This window comes from Scardinius erythrophthalmus, assembly GCF_964197995.2.
Source record: "Scardinius erythrophthalmus genome assembly, chromosome: 17".
Classification (NCBI taxonomy): Eukaryota; Metazoa; Chordata; class Actinopteri; order Cypriniformes; family Leuciscidae; genus Scardinius; species Scardinius erythrophthalmus.
Window position 1 is genome coordinate 27511003 of NC_138237.1, and position 21995 is coordinate 27532997.

Genomic DNA, 21995 nt, shown 5'->3' on the forward strand with positions numbered 1-21995 from the left:
GGCAAAGCGCCAGGCTTAGATGAGATCCCGGCAGACTTATTTCTTGAATATTTTGATCTACTCAGCCCTGTCTTCCTGACGGTCATCCACGCGGCAGTAGAGGTTGGGGCCTTTCACCCACATGAATACGCCACCCACAAAAGGGAAAGATCATTCGGATTGTGCAAACTACAGACCCATTAGTTTGCTAAACACCGATATGCCAGAATTCTGGCCTTGCGACTACAGCGGTATCTGAATTCATTAGTCCACCCCAGATACTGAAGGTATTTGAAAAGTTCAGAATGCTCTCTGGGTACAAAATTAATTGGGATAAATTCTCTTTGCTTCCACTTAATGGTATGGCTAAGAAAGTTAGACTACCATGCAATATTTCCATAAAAACTTCAATAAGTTACTTAGGCATTATTGTTCATTCCTTCCTCCATGGTATACCTGATGCCAGCTATCTACAAATTCTAACTAGGTTTGAACAAGATCTCCAAAAATGGACCTTGTTGCCACTATCATTACATGCCAGAATAGCGAGTGTTAAAATGAATGTTTTGCCACGGATCAATTTTCTCAGTTCCATGATTCCATTACCTAAACCTAAATCTTTTTTAGCACAAACTCAATTCTAAAATTCGTAAATTCATCTGGAATGGCAAGCAACCCAGATTGAAATTTGAAACACTCCAGTGTGCAAAACATAATGGAGGATTAGCGCTTCTGAATTTCAAATTGTATCATAGGGCCTCTCAAATAAAATTCAATAAGGATTGGCTCGACCCGCTCTCTAGGGTTCCTTGGAGAGAGATAGAGGAGAGCTTAGCAGGCAAACACAGGTTACAAGATATACTGTTCTCTAGGCTAAACATCAAGCAATGTATGCAAGCTTTTGGTCCAATCATGGTCAACACAGTGGTCAATTTTAAACTTATGGAAAAATTGATTCAGTATCACATATTTGGCATGCCCATTTGGTATAATAATACAGTTTTTCTCAGTCGCTTTGGTGCATTTCTCACATCGCTATTTACATTTGCACAACAGTTAGTTCAACCTCCACAACATTTAGTCATTTGTGCACATCATAGTAGCAGTTTCTCATTCCTTCCAACAAATTGCAAATGCTTTTGGACATGCATCAATTGCTTTCATACAACTCTCTGCTGTTTTATAACATTATCATTTGCTTATGTCATGTCAGTCAAAATTAACTATACTTGTGAATGCTGAATATATAAAACTAATAGTCCTCATTTCAATGCTTGAGTCATTACATACAAAAATGTTGAACTAGTTGTCAAAATCTGTCAAGTGAATTTTACACATTTTTTTTAATCTTTTTTTTTTGAAAATGTCTCCTAAATTGAACAATTTCTCTCAGGTGAATCTTAGCTTTCACTGATGAGGAATGTCTGGATGTGCATGAATGCAGTACTACAGTACTATGTATGTTGTATGTTCAGTTCCAATATGTACTGCAATATTGTTTACAGTTGTGCACAGCTCTACCCAAAGGGAGTTTATGTCTGTTGTAAATAATGGTGTATTTTGTCTTTTGCACAATGCTGTGAACAAATTAGAATTGCAAAGAGCATATGCAGTAAAAATGTGAAACATACATATTCAGTGTCTTACTCAGTTACCTCACTAAATACAGTAATGAGTAACTTTACTGTATTTTTCAAATGGCTGTGCAAATAGTATATAGTGCTGTCTTGAGCATTTTCAGGTAGTGTCACCAAGATCTGACTTTTTTGCATTGGAAAACATTTACAGAGTAAACTGTCATAATGAAAACATGACAAAGCCATTTGACTATCTTGTTCATAAACAATGGTGTTAGGACTTTTCATCTTGATGACACTGACACTTTCATTGACATGAATACTTGCTTTTGAGGAATGAGCTATTCATTTTGAGCAAGTGACACGCTTTTGCAGGTTATCAACTAGGTTTTGCAGTTTGTACTAATTGTTTTGAGAACTGCATTAACTGTTGTGCAAATGTAAATAGTGATGTGAGAAATGGACCAAAGCGACTGAGAAAAACTGTAATATCCATTCGGGAGGTACACCATTTTTCTCTAGAGACTGGATGCAGAAGGGCATTTATACATTGAAAGATATTGCTGGTCCTAAACACATGTTAAGCTTGCGGTATGGAACAGAACCCCTTCTCTGTTTTTATATTTGTGCCTAAGGTCGGCCATGAAGGCCTGTGGGGTGCCCTGGGGGGAAACACTTCCCACACTCCCGATCATTGCTTATTGGTTTGAGTTGTCCTCTTCTAGTCACTTCACTTCATTGATGTATGGGAAAGCCTTTGAGGCTATACAGCACACATGGGAAAGAGACGGATGTCACGCACTGGGGAAGAGTATGGTAGAACATTTTGAATCCTAATCATCAACTGATTCATTATGTCTTGTGTCACAGAACTTATTGGACCCCACTCAAAAGACATCGTATTGACTCCTCCTTTAGTCCCTTTTGTGATAAATGTCCTGACCAACAACTTGGATCCTTTTTCCATATGATGTGGGAATGTGAAAAGGTTAACATTTTTTGGATTGAGGTATGTGCTATCTTATCGAAAATCATTGAATATCCGATACCTGTGTATTATTACTGAATGATGATTCTCAGTTTGATTTCTCTAAACTGCAAAAAATTGTCTGGCTGGCCGGTTTAATGTCTGCAAAAAAAAACTGATAGCTCAACACTGGCTCCAACCACACACCCTGGATATATTCAAGTGGTTGATTCAACTTCGGGACATTGTAATGTTAGAAATATCCAGGGGCTCAGGTGAACTCAGTACAAATTTCAACATTAAAAATCTGGACTAGCTGCTGAGATGGTCTCCAACCAAGTATATTGTGCAAAGCAATGATCAGGACTCAGATTGAATATCTTAACACTTTATCCCACTTCGTTTTTTTTTTTTTTTTTTTTAATGTCTTTATATTTTAGCATTCCTGTGGCTGTATCCTACGGAAGCGTATTGCATTCACTTGAGGAAAAAAATCGACTCTGTTTTTCTGAATTAACGAGTTAATTATCTCTGAATTACAAGATAATTTTTCATGAATTTTTCTTTTTGCTATGTTTTTCTGAATTAACGAGTTAATTATCTCAGAATTACGAGATAATTTTTCATGAATAATTTTTTTTTGCTCTGTTTTTCTGAATTAATGACTTAATTATCTCAGAATTATGAGATCATTTTTCATAAAAAATATTTTGTTCTGTTTTTCTGAATTAACGACTTAATTATCTCAGAATTTACTTTTCATATGGTATTTTCATACAAGGTTATATTAAAAAAATAAAAAAACCTGCAACATGGGCTTTAAGTCATTAATTCAGAAAAACAGAGCAAATATTTTTATTTCAAGAAAAAATTCTCAGAATTCTGAGATAATTAAGTTATTAATTCAGAAAAACAGAGCAAAAACTTTATATTCATGAAAAATTATCTCGTAATTCTGAGATAATTAACTCATTAATTCAGAAAAACAGAGTAGATTTTTTTCCTCAAGTGAATGCAATACGCTTCCGTAGTATCCATTATGTACCCCATTGTAAAGAGACCACGAGGTGGGTCAGGGGTGAGGTGGTAGGTGGGTAGTTGATTTCAGTCGTGTTTTCATGTTCTCATTCTGGCATGTTTATTGTCAAAAAATGAAAATATTATAAAATAAAAAATAATAAAGTCAAAATTGCAAGATATAAACTCGCAATTGCGAGAAAAAAAGTCTGAATAGCTTATTTCTCGCTATTGTGAATTTATAACTTGCAATTCTGACTTTATAACACACAATTGCGAATTTATTCACGCAATTCTGACTTTATATCTCGCAATTCTGAGAAATAGAATTCTTAAATAGAAATAGAAAAATTCTTCAGAATTACGAGATGTAAACTTGCAATTGTGAGATAAAAAGTCATCTTTTAAAATGTGTTATTCTGTGGCGTTTTACCCCACAGACTAGGTTTGAAAAAAAAGTGTCATTCTGAAAATATTTATATTTATATTTATATTTAACATAGCCTACTCCCTAACTACTACAGGCCTTACTATTCTTATACAATATAGAACTGTAATGTTCTGCATAAAAGCATGCTTTAAAATGTATTTTTTAAAACACTATATAACACTATTTTTCTTACTGCTGCAAATTAGATCACTTAACGTGAAATCCGTCGCCAGCGAAAACTTCTACATTACTCTTGACAACGTAGTCCATAACAACAACAAAAACGTATCTTAACCATCTAGTAGTTAATTTGGGAAAACAGTATGGGGGCCTTTTATCCCAAGGGCGCGTTTTCCCCCACTCTACCCTATCTTTTTTCCTCCTTCAATTGTTTTAATTGAAGGAGGAAAAAGTGCTTTGATTTTACATGTCAAATTGAATTGGTAATTTAAAGACCGCGGCTGCCCCTTATAAAATGTGGAAAACTTTACATAAGAAATAAATAAATTCTGTCTAACGTGTCCAACAACATCCAAGACCTCCAGTTCAGGTAAGACTCGTGAATGCACTAGAGACGATCACATTGGCCGCGTCCCAAAACCTAGTGAGCGGCCTAGCTAGATAGCATTTTGGAACCTCATAATATGCGCGTCTCGATTGGTTCTGTGAAAAGGCAGCACACTAGGTTTTGAGTCACAGCCGCGTGTGCATGTACACCCACCCCGCCTCTCTCCAGCTGATGCCCGCGCCCTGTCAATCTCTATCCCAGCAGAGAGAGAGAGGACGGGGGGAAACCGAACCAGAGCGGGTCCGCGGGGGGAAGAGGCGCATGAAAACATCCATGGGTGGCTGTGTGGGCAGTCATCATGATTCTTCAGGCAGTTTAAACGAAAACTCGGACGGAACCGGAGGTAAGAAATGAAGCATACCCAGGAAATGAGAGTAAATTTGTGCTTTTTTGGGTCTGCGTTGCTTCCCTTGTCTCCTTCTCGGCTTGTTAGTGCCTTGAAACATCGTGCTGGGTTTTGCGTCGCTTTGTAAGGCTCGATCGCTCCTCTCGGACACGCGCCTGGCTGTAGGGACAATTAAGATTGTGATTTTGTGATTATGCAAATATTTTCTTAATTCTCCCCCACCGCTCTTTGTCTTTGTGCATTGAGTCGTTTTTGCATATAACACCTTCCTACTAGCTGGTTAGCTTTAGCTGTGTGTTAAATATAAAGAGAGTGTTAGCTTCATGGCTAGTGTGGATGTGTTTCTGTTCTTTTTAGTAAAATGTGGGTCATGGTTTTGCCTTGGAATGCACAAATTCTTTATTCTCTTATGGTTATTCTCCATCCTTATCTTTATCTTGTTTAATGCAAACCATTTGGTTTCAAGCATTGTTTATTCAAGTAATCTCACACTCAGGAGTGCTGTTGTACTGAATATCTGCATGGCTGTGATTTGGCCATTAAGGACAAGGCCGTGCTGATATTCAGACCAACAGCACGATGGAGAGTGTGATATTGCTTTTATACAACTTATATAACTTTCGTTTCAAAAATTGGCTAGTTAAATTGTTTATTTTCTTCTCCAACAAAAATACTTTCATACAGTTTCAGAAATAATTTCAAAAGAAACAATTTTTGTGACTCAAGAATTTTTGGAACGTATGATATGAATGGAGCGGAGCAACTAAGGTTACGTTCACACTTCGAGGCCTATTGCTCAAATCCGATTTATTACTCCGATATATTTAATATGTAAAAAAAATAAATAAAATTGTATAGCTTTTCATGTTGTTTTAAATGTGGTCATTATCAGATTCCAGTGTGAACAGATCTTGGTCCTGACTGACCTGCATGCGAAATAATAATAAAAAAGACGTCGCGCAGCAAGCTGTCATACGCATGTAAACACAGATAACATTAAAGTAAGCAATTACATATTTATTTATAATATGATCTGCCATGGAAGCCAGCGAATTTATGCGTAGGCATTAGGCGATATAAAATACAAAACAAAGACGAGGACATGAAAAAGATAGCAGAGCCGAAATGTTTTGCTTGTATATAGAGCTGTCACTGTAATACTTGTAAGTTCTGTCACATCACTATCCTTTCACAGACTACCTTTACCAACTGTCTTGATAACTTTGGGTATGTAAAATCTTTGAAGTGACAATTGGTGCTCTAGAGTGACTTTAAAACTCACATGAATTCCGATATGACCGTTCAGACTGAGTTCGCATTGCAACACATCCGACCTGTCTCGGATTTAGGACCACATATGGAAGTGGCACAAATCGGAATTGAAAAGATCAGTTTCCATGTGGTTTGTGCTGTTCACACTGTCATCTCTCACATATGAACAAAACAATTCTGATTTTGTTGTTAACCAGCCAAACCTTGACCAGTTCAGACAAAATTAATGATCACACAGTGCCAAATGACTCACTGATATTTATTGCTGGAAGAGAAAGTCTACAATAGACTGTAGTACAATAGCATATAGTATGCTAAATTGCCTCAGATATAACATGCATGGATTAAAAACCACAAAAAAGAATTTTATTTAATCACAACAATCGAAGTCTTCTGTGTTTGTTAATAGTTTAGACACTCGTGATTTCCTGCTTGTCACAATCAAACTCGTGTTTTTGTTTCGGAGAAGTGCTGATATCACGCTTTGTGCCAAATCAAAATATGGATGATATATAAAACAATATATAAGATGTCAGCAACTGCTTTTCTCTTCCAGGCTCTCATATAGTGAACAAAAATAGCTTCTAGAACAAAGCCTATGGGACTAAATTACTCATCATGTGGCATTATTGTAATGAGAGCGGCACCCTTAGATGAAACCCTGAACAGTTCCTGAAATTGACAGTTACCTGCGGGCTTAATGGCTGCTAATTTTCCACAGCTCACGGCGCTTGATTTGGATGTCAGCAATTTAACAGCTCCTTGGGGATGGAGGTAGTTGTGCCACAAGGAATTGCTAATGGTTCAAAGAATTAATAGCAAAGTTTGGGTTGAATATGTAGTTTACTTTAGCCACGTACACACTGCAGCTATATTTGGTTGTAAATTAGTGTAGTGAAGTGCTTAAATCCTGTTCTTTACATACACAGCTCAGTAATTTACAGGAGTGACAACCTTATTCTACTACCAAATTAGGCCTAACTCCCGAAAAATGCAGGTAGTGACAACCGCATTTACAAAAATTATATGCAGTATGTACGGCACCGGAATGAAAAATAATTAGTAATATTAAGCTTTTTAATTAAATTCAATTTGATTGAATCTGAATTAAAAAAAAAATACAAGCCAATAAAATAAAATAACCACACTTTTATTGTAATAGAGTTGTCAAAATGTCCCAACTTCGGTACCAAGTTGGTACTGAAATGTAAAAATGTGACGATACCAGCATTTCCTTTTAGCATTTTGAACGCTGTTGAACGGATTCTTAAACACCTCTGATTGGCCATTGTGTTGACGCATTCAACATATATGTCTGTGATTGGCTACAATGACATCTTTGACGCTCTTCACCGAGCGCTTAGATGCACACGGAAGTGTTTGAAAGCAGGCGTCTATCAACGGATCCCTAATATATCCGCTGATAGATGGCGACGCCGCTTTCAAACGCTCCTGTTTCGTGTGCATCTCGTCATAGGAGCTATGTTGCCCATTACAGTTCTGTACAGTTTTGTTTTATATCTCAGTGTTAAAAATGTTGAGTGAACTCAAAGCGAACCATTTTCTTTTATGATCCGGATCAAAACCAAAACCAAACTACAAGTGTGAACGCAATGCACCCTAATACTAAGGGTTAAGGGTTTGTTCCAAAAGCCAACTCTGTTTTTAACAGAAAGTTATTAAGCATTCATACATTATCACTCAGATATTTTTGTCATCGTAACACTGTGTCAGCAGTCTGTTCGCTGCTCATGCCAGGTGTTTTTAGAGCTGTTTGTGAGGTGAAACTTGAGTGCCTTGTCTGTCTTGCATTATGCAGTGTTCGAGTTCTCCAAGCAGGCACAGGAGTCCTCATGCCAGGCCGCGCTTCACCTGGACCATTGGGTCGTCATGGAGATGAATGTGGAACGTGGAGTAGGCCTGACATCTTGGCCTGCTTCCTTTAATGATAATGTTTAGGTTTCTCCTTTATACCCTTAAATGAATGTGGAGGATGTAAGGATAAAAAAATCGTTCGTCTCTGACATATAAATTTTGTTGGCATGAATATGCCCCGGGCCTTTGTTTTTAATTACAGTGAAATATGAATTCAGAAACGCGAGCTATTGGCTTACAGATGTTCTCTGTGAAGTGACCCATACCTGCCTATGTTAATAACCCAGACAGCTTGCCATTAGTTTCCCAGAATTCCTTTCATGTTAGAAGATGTTTTATTGTTGGCCAGCAAACAGAGAATTCAAGACAGCTGGAAGTTATTCAGAGGCATTTGCAAGGGCATTTCAGGCAGTGCAGAAAATGTGAACTCTATGGCAGAAAGTGTTGAAACATTGATGTTTTCCATAGTTAAAGAGATATTTCACACAAAATAAAAAATTATTTACTTGCACTCATGTCTTTTCAAACAGAACTCTGCGGAACACAAAAGGTTTTGAAGAAGGTTGGGAACCAGACAGGATTTAAGCCCTTTGACTTCCATTGAATGGACAAAAAAAACAACTACAACACTGAGACATTTCAGAAAATATCTACTTTAACTGTTTCCTCACCAGCATTTAAAAAAGTTGCCAGCCACCGACTGCATTTTTGAGCATTTTCAGAAAACTATCATGGCCCCCAGAATATATTGTATCGGATCATTAAATATATCATCAGCAATAACAAAGAACATTTTATTCTAGCTTTATTCCTGCATTCTTTTTTTATCAACATTTGTTTAATTAAAAAGCAACATTTTGAACAAAAAGCTGTCAAAAATCAAGTTTTGACTATGTTTGGATGGGATTCAGAACAATGATCAAAACATCAACACCCTCAAAGTTTGCACAGTCCTATAGCTCGTCCTGGCTGGACATTTCATTCGGTAACGTTAGGTAGTTTTGAATTATATGCAATATAATTATATATATATATATATATATATATATATATATATATAGCGCCCCCTACCGTATAACAGTGAAAACAATATAGATTGCAGGAAATTTCGTCAATGGCGGCCGCAGGGAAGCATTGGCTGCTTTCGAAATTGCATACTCTCTTGAGTAGGTACTTATTTTGAATAAGTAATTACTTCATGGACATTAAAAAGTACTTTCTATATAGAATGAATGTAGGCCATATCACCTTGTAGCCCCAAACTGGTTTCCCACTGAAGCTAAGCAGGGTTGAGCCTGGTCAGTCATGTCACATGATGATGGCATGCAGTATGTTTTGAGTTTGCCGTTCTGTGTACTTTGCAAGATGTGATGCAACAACTAAAGATATTCGTCCGATATACATAAAAGTGGCGCGAATGGAATTCATCTCCGCCAACTCCCCCAATAAAAATGTTATATAGCATTTTTTTCTAAATCATTTACATTGAAAACAAAAATAAATCATTTTCAATGCTACAAGGAAATTTAGGAGTCACAGCATTTATGAGAAAGAAACATTTATTAACTTTAAGTGAGCTTTAGCAAAGTTAATCTAATTGTAAAATCTCTAATATTGGCCGGGTATACATTGTATTGTTAAGAATCAAATGAGGAAATGCAGTCTCTCCCTGAATTTGCCCTTGAGAGGACAGTTCTCTCATTCTGAGAAGAGGTGGAACCCGAGATGAAGATGGGTATTCATCTCCGGAGACTCGCAGAGATTCGAGACGCCTTTCCAGGACCGATCAGAGGTTGTGCGATTCGACCCATCTGTCATGTGATCCTGACATATGTAGGCTACTTGAACGTGGCCTTTGAAAGGAGAACCATCGCTTTCTTTCCACTGCCATCATTTTATCTTCCGCCGTACATGATGCATCTTGAGAGAAACCGAATGACGGATGATTTTCTCTACAAGACACAAAGCTTCTGCCAGTCGCCATTGAATTATTGACACCCTGCATGGAGTCCTGCCCGAGACTCGACAAGGCCGTTCTCCTCGGTCGATGTTGTAGACTTAATTGCGTCTGGCTTTTCTTTTGTCTCACCCTTTCTCCCTTCGTTCCCTCTCTCTGCACATTTGTGTATCAGCGGCTCTCACTCCCTCCCGTGTGGAGGCCTGGCAGTGCCGATAGTTCCCAGATGTCTGCACGCCCTCGCACAAATGCTTCTCAGAGTGTCCTGTGGCCGACCGGCCTGATGGGAAGTACATACAGTATTAAATACCATACGGATGAAGTCTGTTTCTCTGTGTTTTTATGGGGGGGGGTGTGTGTGGTGGCTACGGTTTCTCTAATGGGCTTTTGATGCTGACTTTGAGTTGGGGGAGGAACGAAGGAAAGGATTAAAAAGAAAAACGAGGATGAAACGAAAGATTTCGGCAGTCGAATAAGAGGAAAATCGTGTTGCGCTTGCACCCAAGGATGCTTTTTACACGCACACACATGCCATCACGAAATGTTCTCCTTTTGGAGCTTAATCCAGATGGTCCTCGTTTGGGATTCTTGTGAAAATGAAATCCACAATCCTGCAGAAAAACTAGGTTGAATCTGCGGTCTCCAGAGTTTTGCTGCGCTGTTAGTTTCACTCTATAAAAACTATAAGGATTTGTTTGTGTTTAGGTGAAACAGGCCTGTCCAAATACCTCTCAGGTGTTTTAAACTCTTGTAAATGAGTCTTGTTAGGTTTTGTTATTTTCACTATATTTTAAGTGAGACCACTATGGTCTACATCAGGTGACCACATGCAGTCTTATTGCAGTTCTCCACAAGTTTACTTCTCTTGTAAAGGAATTATGGGGAAATAATTCCGAAGACATTCATGACCTGCAGCCTGGTGTTGGCCTACTTAAACTGTGCAGTATGCACTTAGGGGTTGTACTGTAGTATTGGTGTACTACCAACACCAGTCTCATAGAATTGTGTCCTGATTTCACAGACCCTTTTTGTTGCTTACAGTGTGTATAAATGTTAGCATTAAACTTAAATTGCCTTATGTCACTGCCATGTTTAGTTTAATTTGTGTGTTCAAGTGATTTTGGTAATTTTACTCTAAAGTAAAGATTACCCACTCTTTGACACATTTGCAAAGTACTATGATTTGGGATGCATATTTGAATCACCCACAATATTTATTGGATCTCACTTGGTATGCAGGAATGGGTTCTAACTTGCAGGTCAGTAATGCCTAGTCCACACGTACACGGGTATTTTACCTCTGTAAAAAAAAAAAAAAAAATTCTCTGTCAACATGAAAATGCAAAAACACGCTATAAAGCACTTTCAGGAGCATGCCAAACCAACAGGTGGCGATATAACCCTAACTGTACCTGATCTGTGCATGTATATGTATATGTATATGTATATGTATACAATCCCTGTTAGCACAATTTTGGCTACGTCTGCCATTTGCGCAGACTCGCCTCATGTAAACAAAGGAGATAGTGGCGCACAATCTGACGTCATACAAAGGAGATTATATAACAGCGCGCACTCCGACTTCACAAGCCAAAATCTCTGTTTTTTTTAAAGATTCCTCATATCATAAATATCGGCTTTATCGGCCATCAGTCTTTAAAAAAATCACAGGTCGACAATTAACCGAAACCGTTTTGGAGGGCAGGAATCACTGACCAAAAACGGTGACATTTAATCATAGACTGTAAAAAAATATGGACGTAGTGTCTGTGACGTCACCCGTAGGTTTCTGAAGAGCATTTTTGAAGCCTAAAGTGGGCGGAGCCGGCCGTCGCCATCTTGGCCTTGCGTCACTCCCGGATAACAGAAAATAGACAAACAGGCGGGGCGTGAGTGGAGCTGAGGAGCCTGGCCTGGCTATCTGAAATCACATAGCTCGACGTGATCGAGTTAGCTGATGATGTAAAGCCAATTAAACGTTCCTATTTTTGCCCTTCGAAATATTATAATATTTAAAAGACATGGCTACAAGTGAGACAGTATTACTTCGAGAGTGTTGTTTGTGTGTAACAGTGATTTATGTGCATACATGTCCGTCACTCTTTCATGGTCCGTCAGCGCGGCATTGCTCAAGTTCGTAGAGAGCTTATTCAGTCCATTTTAAATTCTGATTTTGGCCGTCTCTCAAATGGGTTAAACCACAGATATATTGCCTTTTAAGTGCAAGTAAATGCGCTAGAAAATCTGCGCTCATTCATGTGCATTTATTGCATGGACGGAGAAAGCGCCGACGCCTGCATGATTTCATCTGACGGTACATAAGCATATTATAATCCATCTGTTCCGTGAGAGCAGAACGAACGAGCATTTATTGACGTTTTAAATTTGAAAACCCCAAAAAGCAACGAAATTGTCAGACATCCATTAGTGCAGGTTCACGGAGGAAAACAACTGAAATACAGCGCTGGTTGTTCTCTCGAACGATAACGACGGAATCCAAAGACGTGGGCTTTGTACCCAAGTATTAAATTGTATGAAATAATCCCGAAAAAAAGCACAAACACTGCAGAGATGGCAAGTTCAGCAGCTAACATTGCTGAGGTGAAGTGACGGCTAGTAAACAGCAGACAAACGGCTAGCACTGACAGCGGCAATCCATCTGTCACTCAAGGGGCCACTGGCCACACCCTTAAATTTAAATATTAATCAACTAAACGGACGAGTTATAAAATAATTCACCCCCCTCACAGTTGTTATGAAGGGCAAAATTAGCTTTATAGACCAAAGCCACATAGAGATCCAGGCTGTAAACATATTTTTTTCTGTTGTAAAGTTGGTAATTTTAACATGAGGGAGATACAGATTTGACTCACTTCTGCAGCCAGGCCAAGCGGCCAGTCAATGAATTGCAGTTTAACTCACTTCCGTGTTGGTTTCAAGAGAGAGACGGGGAGGTTGCCGCTTGCATTTAATTAAATCTCTGATTGCACATTTTGACTGTGTCAGTGTCTATTTCGTGTGCACAACATGAATAAGCTACAACAGAATGAACATCAGAAGTTATGTTGAGAGAAACAGTACATACAGTAAATACATAACATACATAACAGTAAATACATTTGATTAGTTCATTAATTATTAAATTAATTATTAATGTCGGTGCATCACTAATAATACCCACACTACACATTTTTATACTACACATACTACACATTTTGCATTTATTATCAGGGTTTGAAATTAACAACCGTCAACCCGCCAAATGCGGGTAAAAATTAAATGCGGCGGGCAACGCTGTCAAATCACTAGCCAATTTGGCATGTTACTCATTGTTTTGTTGGGGAAGTTTGTGAAAGCCAAATCTGCACAGATTAAGCACAAATACTCAACTCGTGAGTCATCATATTATATTAAATACAGCGTATTGCGCAGAATCTGCGCATATCTGGCTTACTTGAACACACACGTCACTACGCAACAAATAACGGCACACTTGTTCATTTGCATTCAAGCAAAAGCGAAGATTAAAAAGCATTTGGTTAACAGAAAAGACATTGTTATTTTCCAACATCCTAATTTTTTTTTTTTAACGCTCTTTGTACTGTATTGATCTGTCCACATAAAACACATTTTGGGTGAAAAGAATGAGGATGAAAGAGGAAGGGATCTCTGGAGGAGATGGCTGGATGACATGATTTTGTTTGAATAAGAAATGAATGTATCAAAATTATTGTGTGGATCAAAACCTTTTCATCAAAGATCCACTTTAAATGTTGACTACATATACACTCACCTAAAGGATTATTAGGAACACCATACTAATACTGTGTTTGACCCCCTTTCGCCTTCAGAACTGCCTTAATTCTACGTGGCATTGATTCAACAAGGTGCTGAAAGCATTCTTTAGAAATGTTGGCACATATTGATAGGATAGCATCTTGCAGTTGATGGAGATTTGTGGGATGCACATCCAGGGCACGAAGCTCCCGTTCCACCACATCCCAAAGATGCTCTATTGGGTTGAGATCTGGTGACTGTGGGGGCCATTTTAGTACAGTGAACTCATTGTCATGTTCAAGAAACCAATTTGAAATGATTCGAGCTTTGTGACATGGTGCATTATCCTGCTGGAAGTAGCCATCAGAGGATGGGTACATGGTGGTCATAAAGGGATGGACATGGTCAGAAACAATGCTCAGGTAGGCCGTGGCATTTAAACGATGCCCAATTGGCACTAAGGGTCCTAAAGTGTGCCAAGAAAACATCCCCCACACCATTACACCACCACCACCAGCCTGCACAGTGGTAACAAGGCATGATGGATCCATGTTCTCATTCTGTTTACGCCAAATTCTGACTCTACCATCTGAATGTCTCAACAGAAATGGAGACTCATCAGACCAGGCAACATTTTTCCAGTGTTCAACTGTCCAATTTTGGTGAGCTTGTGCAAATTGTGGCCTCTTTTTCCTATTTGTAGTGGAGATGAGTGGTACCCGGTGGGGTCTTCTGCTGTTGTAGTCCATCCGCCTCAAGGTTGTGCGTGTTGTGGCTTCACAAATGCTTTGCTGCATACCTCGGTTGTAACGAGTGGTTATTTCAGTCAAAGTTGCTCTTCTATCAGCTTGAATCAGTCGGCCCATTCTCCTCTGACCTCTAGCATCAACAAGGCATTTTCGCCCACAGGACTGCCGCATACTGGATGTTTTTCCCTTTTCACACCATTCTTTGTAAACCCTAGAAATGGTTGTGCGTGAAAATCCCAGTAACTGAGCAGATTGTGAAATACTCAGACCGGCCCGTCTGGCACCAACAACCATACCACGCTCAAAATTGCTTAAATCACCTTTCTTTCCCATTCTGACATTCAGTTTGGAGTTCAGGAGATTGTCTTGACCAGGATCACACCCCTAAATGCATTGAAGCAACTGCCATGTAATTGATTGATTAGATAATTGCATTAATGAGAAATTGAACAGGTGTTCCTAATAATCCTTTAGGTGAGTGTATGTATATATATATATATATATATATATATATATATATATATATATATATATATATATATATATATTATATATATATATATATATAAGCTGTGACATAGTTAATCTGGTTTATGTAGTAGAAGTTCTGAATGGCCGGTAACTTAAGAATTTAGTAGCCAAATGGCTCGTGAGTGAAAAAGTTAATTTTAAACCCTGTTGTACTGTACAAAAATTAAGAGAAGATATTCCAAACATAACCATGGGCTTTTGTCACCTCATCCAACCCACTTTATCTAAATAAAGACTCTGCCGCTAGTGCATCATTATAAACAGGAAATAGAACTGTGATGTTATAGATTTTCTGTCTCAGCATGGAGAAATGTGCACCCTGAGGGAAGTCCACACGCTCCACAGCTCTCCAAGAGACAATGACTGTCCCTCCCCCCCAAGGAATAGAGAATCACTGTTGCGGCTCTTAGTGTATTTACACTGCGATTTGTTTGTATTGAGTCTAGTATATTGCTGCCGGAGTCATTGTCTGGCTGAAAGCTTGATCACGGAGAGTGTCCGTAACAATCATGCATTGTGGACAGTCTCATTTTCTTGCTGTCACAACTCTCTTAATTTTTTTTCACTTTATTCATTCTTTCACTTCATTTTATTCATTTTATTTTTTAATTTAATTTTATTTATTTATTCTATTACTTTCTTCTTCATTTAAACAAGATTCCATGCTATTATTATTATTTTTTCCACCAGAACACACTATCTTAGTCGATACTAGTGAGCTGATGGGCTAGACAGTATTTTAAGGCATCATGCGAACGCTGTTCCAAAAGACACACTGCAATGTTGTGCTGTCTTGATGCTTTGTCCAGATTCCAGGGCAGCATTTCATGTCTCCTCCACAGATAAGTGAATCCCCGAATGCACTGCATATACTTGTTTCATTCAAAACTAACAGTATCAGTAAAAACTATTTTATCCAGTATTTTTGCATTGTTTTTTTTAATGAATTTTACAGCATCTCATTGTTAGCTTAGCCACATGCTAACATCAAACTCTACTGAACACTGCTGTTCTCCTGTCTAGCATGCATGTCTAGAGTTGTTTCCTACGTAGAGCGTTTAAAATCAGGCTTTATGTAATTTTTTGACTGTACTAAAGCATAAAAATACAAATAGCATATATTTGCAGATATTTAGGAAACATGCTAAGATCACATACTCGTTTCTCTGAAAAACTAAGCTACAGCCAGTTTTATTCTACTTTGAAATTTGCGTTCTGTGTCAGAATTTTTGTTTTGGTCTCTGTGATCCCACCCACTGCCAATTTACCCAATATTATTTTTACACCCCGGGTTGCCAGTTGGTGGAAAACACAGCATATTGCAGCCATGGAACCAGCAAACAAACTAGATAAGTGATCGCAGATTCTACCCGACCTAAAAAGCCTTGGCATCCATTTAAAAAATCTCTATGAATGGGAGCATTAAAAAGCAGATATAATAGCTGATCAGCTTACAGTGTAAGGCTTGTCGCCTTCCATTATCAATTACGCTCGTTCCTGTTGCGTGTCCTCAATCTGGCATCCCGCGTGAGGGTCGAGTCTGAGCAGGAGGGACTGAAGTACATATTTCAACCGCTAGCTGTCAATATTACAGCCTGCTCCTTTAAGACACCATGTCAGAAAGCAGCTGCCTATGTATTCTATACACAAAGGCAGCCCACAAGTTATTGACTAGAACTACCGCATTATCCTTTTATATAAATGGATTCACCTGTACTCCTTTTTTTAATCCATTCTTTACATGTGTCACTAACAAAAATCGTGGGTCAGTCTCCATGATTACTTTAAGTGACCCTATTATGCTTTTTTGGATATTACCTTTCATGTAGTGTGTAATATATAGGTGCGTTCACGCCATGTCGTACATACCGTAACTATACTGGAATTAGCGAGACTGAATCCTTTATCGAGCCCTTTCAGACATTGTGAGATAAGAGATAACGCTTCAATGTATGTTATGAGAAAATTAAATTTTGCATTTTAGGAGACATCCAAAACAAACGTCACAGTCTCCTTCTCACAGCGGAGAGGAAATTGCCTATGATTGCAAAATGGTCTGCACTCTGCAGTAACCACACTTTTTTTTTTTTTATCCATTCACAAAGTTACATGTGTTGCTGGCTCTTTGACAACAGGAAGAGGTCATCAGAGAGCTGCTTTGTCACCAAGGACTAGCCTTGCGTCACAACACACACAAACAGGAAGTTAATTTGCAGAATGTAGGAAATCAATCTCTCCCCCCTCTTGCGTTAGTAAGGTGCTGTATCAGACGACAAGGATTGATTCTGGGTTGTTGAAATATTGTTTCTCTGGTGTTTCTGGGTCATAAAAAGTGCTATACCCGGTTTATTGGCTGTGCCTGAATTATTCATGTCCAGCTGCTGTTTTATTCTCTGTCTGGAGTTTTATGCTTGTGTTTTTGTGTCTCATCACTGAACATCTTAGTGTTGTTGGGTAGCATTATCACAGGCTTTGGTTGTTCTGCAACCTGCGTTCCTGACCAAAAAGCTTTTATAATGGCAGCCAGATGTTTTACCCAGCAAATCTCCTTTTCTCAAAGACGTCTCGGGCCCTCTGATGTAACTGCTTGGATTTCAGCCCTTGGTAATTCTGCCAGTGTTATTGACTGGGAGTCTGTGTGTCTGTAGTCTGTGTGCTGGTTTATAGAGAGTGCAATACATCTCAAGGTTTTGCTTTCAACAAATGCCATTACTGCGGTAGGCTATATCTATTCTCAAAGGAACAGACAGAATGTTACAACATGTGCCACTAACATCCACTTCCTTTTCATATGGGGTGTTTTTAGGGTTTATTTATATGGATGGCTTGGAGCATTCTGTGAGGTTTTGAATATTGTTTTAGCAAATTCTGCTGTAAATATGTCAGCAAGGTAACAGAAGAACTTTCAATTGCAAACATTAGTGGCATTTTATAGCTATAATTACAAATTAAAAACATTAAATGTAATTTATTATTATACATAAATATATAAGTGACTTGTTTAAAAATATGTTGCTATAAAATGTATGTTTTTGCAGAAAAAAATGGCCCAACAATGATTAGATTATAAATCTGCTTGTGACCTCAATAATTCAGGACATGCAAGACAAATACAAGATGATCTGTTACCAAATTGCTACCAAAAAGTCATATCTAAACTGTGGGATATTACATGGTTTCCACAGCACCACCTGGAAACCTTATGAACCCTCAACCCTTTTCCTGGATTTCCCAAAATATCTCCTGTCTTCTATTTTTTTTCTTTTCTTACGCCAACGGTAGACTCAGTTTCTGTTTTTGTTTGTTAGCCTTTTATTCGTAACTGAATTCTATACGGACACCTTTTGGCCTGGATGCATAGTTTGTTTACAAACTGCTTTTGTATCAAATCAAAGCTGTTCGTTTTTTCTTTTTCATCCATGGTATTCTTGGTCATGCTTCATATTCATATAAAGAACATTCTTGGATTCAATCTCAACAGCTTTTCATGCATTGTTGGTGGTTTGTAGTGGTAGTTCAAGCTCTCTCTTTGAAATGACTGGTGTTGGCAAAGGCATTTTGCATTGCGGTGGCTGTGACTGTCATGTGTTTGAGTTTGGCATTTGATGTTGTGCCTGTAGCAGGCATTCCTTGTTTGGACATTTTTATTTGTCCAGTTTTATTTCCCTTGGACTGGTATATCAGAATGTGTGTGCGATTCATCTCACTGGACTATGTTATTGTTTTAGGCTCCGCTGTGTCTGTACAGTGTATATTGTGTTATTTGGTTTGCTTATTTTGTTTGGTATACTTTTATGATTATGCTGTGTAAGGCACCTTGAGTGCTGTATAATATAATATAATATAATATAATATAATATAATATAATATAATATAATATAATATAATATAATATAATATATCCATTCATTGTCCTAAATGTACAATTTTAAATTTTTTTATTTTATTTGATACATTTTTAATTTTTAATTTTATTTTTACAACCATACCGCTTGTCCTATGTAGATGGATCACAGGGTTATAATTTATATTCTATTATATTAATTACTATAATCTACTAATATCCATCCATTCTCCAAACCGTTTGTCCTAAATGTACAAATGTACATTATTTTATTTATTTTGTTATTTCTATTTTTTTTTTCAACCTTACTGCTTGTCCTATGTAGATCACAGGGTTGTAATTTATATTATATTATGTTATGTTCAATGTTATGTGAATTAAAGTATGACACTTTAATTCAATTTCTAGTGCCATTTGTTCTTTTCAAAAATTGTAAAAAATTACACCTGCACCTTCATGTGTTATAAGCCATTTGTTATTAATATATTGCAAAATGATATGCTGTGATAGTGTATTTTTGCTATTAATATGGTACAATGATCAAGAATCATATTTAGCCTAATCCACCATTCAAAAGTCCAATCTGGAACTGATGTTACGGCAGGCTTCTCCCACAACTGTTAAACCTCCTTCTTTTTTCAGTTTTGCGAACAAAAACATTGAGATCAAGTCATGCTGTTTCAGTAAACGCATTCAGTTTCTGCCTTATGCTATCAGCTCATCAAGGATAAATATGTATATCTTGGAAAGTTTAGGCTCTGAAATCTGATTGAGCCATGGACAAAGTCATTGTCATTTGTTAGCCGTAATCAATAGCCCATGTTTTGACCTGTTCGTCTCTGTTTTGCAGTTGCACTGGGCCGAAACCAGCCCCTGAAGAGAGAGAAGCCCAAATGGAAGAGCGACTACCCAATGACCGATGGCCAGCTGCGCAGTAAGCGTGATGAATTCTGGGACACGGCACCAGCTTTTGAAGGTCGCAAGGAAATCTGGGATGCACTTAAGGCGGCTGCCCAGGCCTTCGAGAGCAATGACCACGAACTTGCTCAAGCCATCATTGATGGCGCCAGCATAACGTTACCACACGGTAAGAGGCACATGTCACAGACCAGCGCGCCTTGATTCTAACCAGACTCTCGTGTTAACAAAAAGATTTGTTCGGTTTGGTAAATTCCATGGTTTTCCGTTATGTTTAGATGGTTTTATTGAAATCTATTGAAAATATTATTTTCTCCTTCTATTCTTCATCTGTCAGTTCTGTCAGTGGAATAGTTCATCCAAAAATGAATTTCGCAATGGGGGAAGCATTATGAATGGCAAGCACTTTACATGATGCAGTACAATTTAAGTGTGGCTTATATTTCCAAATTTTTTTTGGGGCTACATAAGGCGAGAGTTGGGAGGGTTACTTTAAAAATGTATTCCGTTACAGTTACAAATTACTTCATAAAAAAAGTATTCTGTAATGTAATCCATGCAATGTGAAAGTAGTGTAATCGGATTACTTTTGGATTCCTTCAAGGTCACATATGTAAATAAAGTTAAGTAAAAAATACATATTTAGGAGAATAATTGAGCATGAAGCAGTAGGTGGCTCACGTCGAGGCATGACTGGCAACAGAACATTGACAGCTGTCAATTAGAGATTCGAGTATCACTTCTAACGTCAACCGGATTCGCTGTTAATATAAATCATCCACCCGCCACCCACTCGAAACTATGATTTTCTCTGATTTAGATCTCTGACCGTCACAATACAATTATTCTAATTCTCAGTGTTAAGCATGATGATATGGTAACATATTACACTGAAGTAGGCTGCTTTTAAATGTCCTTTTCTTCTATTCTTCCGAGCAACTCATTGCTGCTCTCTGACGTCTGGTAGAGTATAAAAAAGCATCCAGGGTTAAGTATACTGGGGATGACGAGATTAAGTGGAACACGGAAAATGAAGTATAACCTGGCCTTTACAGAGAATTTCTTGACATCATCTTTAAAATCATGAGGGTTTTAATCATTGGCTGCTCAGATTCTGCAGCTCTATCTTTTTGGCACATTAATTGTTTTCAATGAGTTTTATTCTTCAGAGTATTAGATCTGCTCAGTGGATCATCTCATTTCAATGCCAGTCCATGAATTTTTGTACTCATCTTTTTAATGAACTTTTTGAAGCGTCAAAGTGGTAGTTGCGTGGACTGTCAACGGAGGGACCGAAAGCTCTCAGATTGCATTAAATAGATCTTCATTTGTGTTCCAAAGATGATCAAAGTCTTATGGGTTTGGAATGACATGAGGACGACACGTCATTCTGTAAATGATGACAGAATTTTCATTTTTGGGTGAACAATCCCTTAAATAATAATCGGACCCTACAGGCCAGAAGTCATTCATACCAAGAAATATATAGAAATTTCTCTGTGTTTTGGCTGTTCATTTACACAACACCGGCGTGCGTTTTGGGGGCCTCAGAAACAAGTTTCAAACTGCAAGTTTTTAAAAACGATATCGTTATTGTCTCCGTGTAAACTACAAAAACACACATTTGTGGAAACGCTGACGTCATGCGAATACGTATTATGTGTTCAGTAGGGGTGTAACGGTTCACAAAATTCATGGTTCGGTTCGATACGATACACTGGTGTCAACGGTTCGGTACATTTTAGATACAGCAAAAAGAAAGAAATGCCAGAGAAATTTCCTTGATTTTAATTTTTTTAATTAAAACTAACATAAAGTATGATCATTTTTTACTTTGAGCAATGATGGAGCTATACTTGACTCTTCTTTGGAGCATATAAAACAAAAACAGCTCCTTAAAAGCTCCTAGAAAATGAAATGTAATATTGTAAGAGTAAAAAAAAAAAAAGTTTATTTTATTTCAGATTAACTTTTGAGGGCAGCAATTTATTAATAATGTCGAAATAAAACCGACGTTACTTGAAAGCACAATGTTTCTTCCTGGTTTCCACATCAGCGCTGTTTGATCCGTTAATAATGGAGAAATGTGAATGCTTCTCACTAGATCTCGCAGCGATGTTATTACTTCAGTGGCAAATTCACTTTCTTTACTGGATCTCTTAGTGCTGTGGGTAACCATCTCTTAGTA

General features: G+C 37.9%; 1 protein-coding gene across 1 annotated transcript in view; it reads left to right on the plus strand.

The window, feature by feature from the left end:
* Positions 1–4576: 4576 nt before the first annotated feature.
* The window catches only part of ubtd2 (ubiquitin domain containing 2), a 29799-nt gene continuing 12380 nt past the window's right edge, over positions 4577–21995 (plus strand). The window contains exons 1-2 of the mRNA XM_081390339.1: positions 4577–4881; positions 19740–19976. Coding sequence (XP_081246465.1) covers positions 4680–4881; positions 19740–19976 — 439 coding nt within the window. The 5' untranslated portion in view covers positions 4577–4679. The remainder of the gene's footprint in view (positions 4882–19739; positions 19977–21995) is intronic.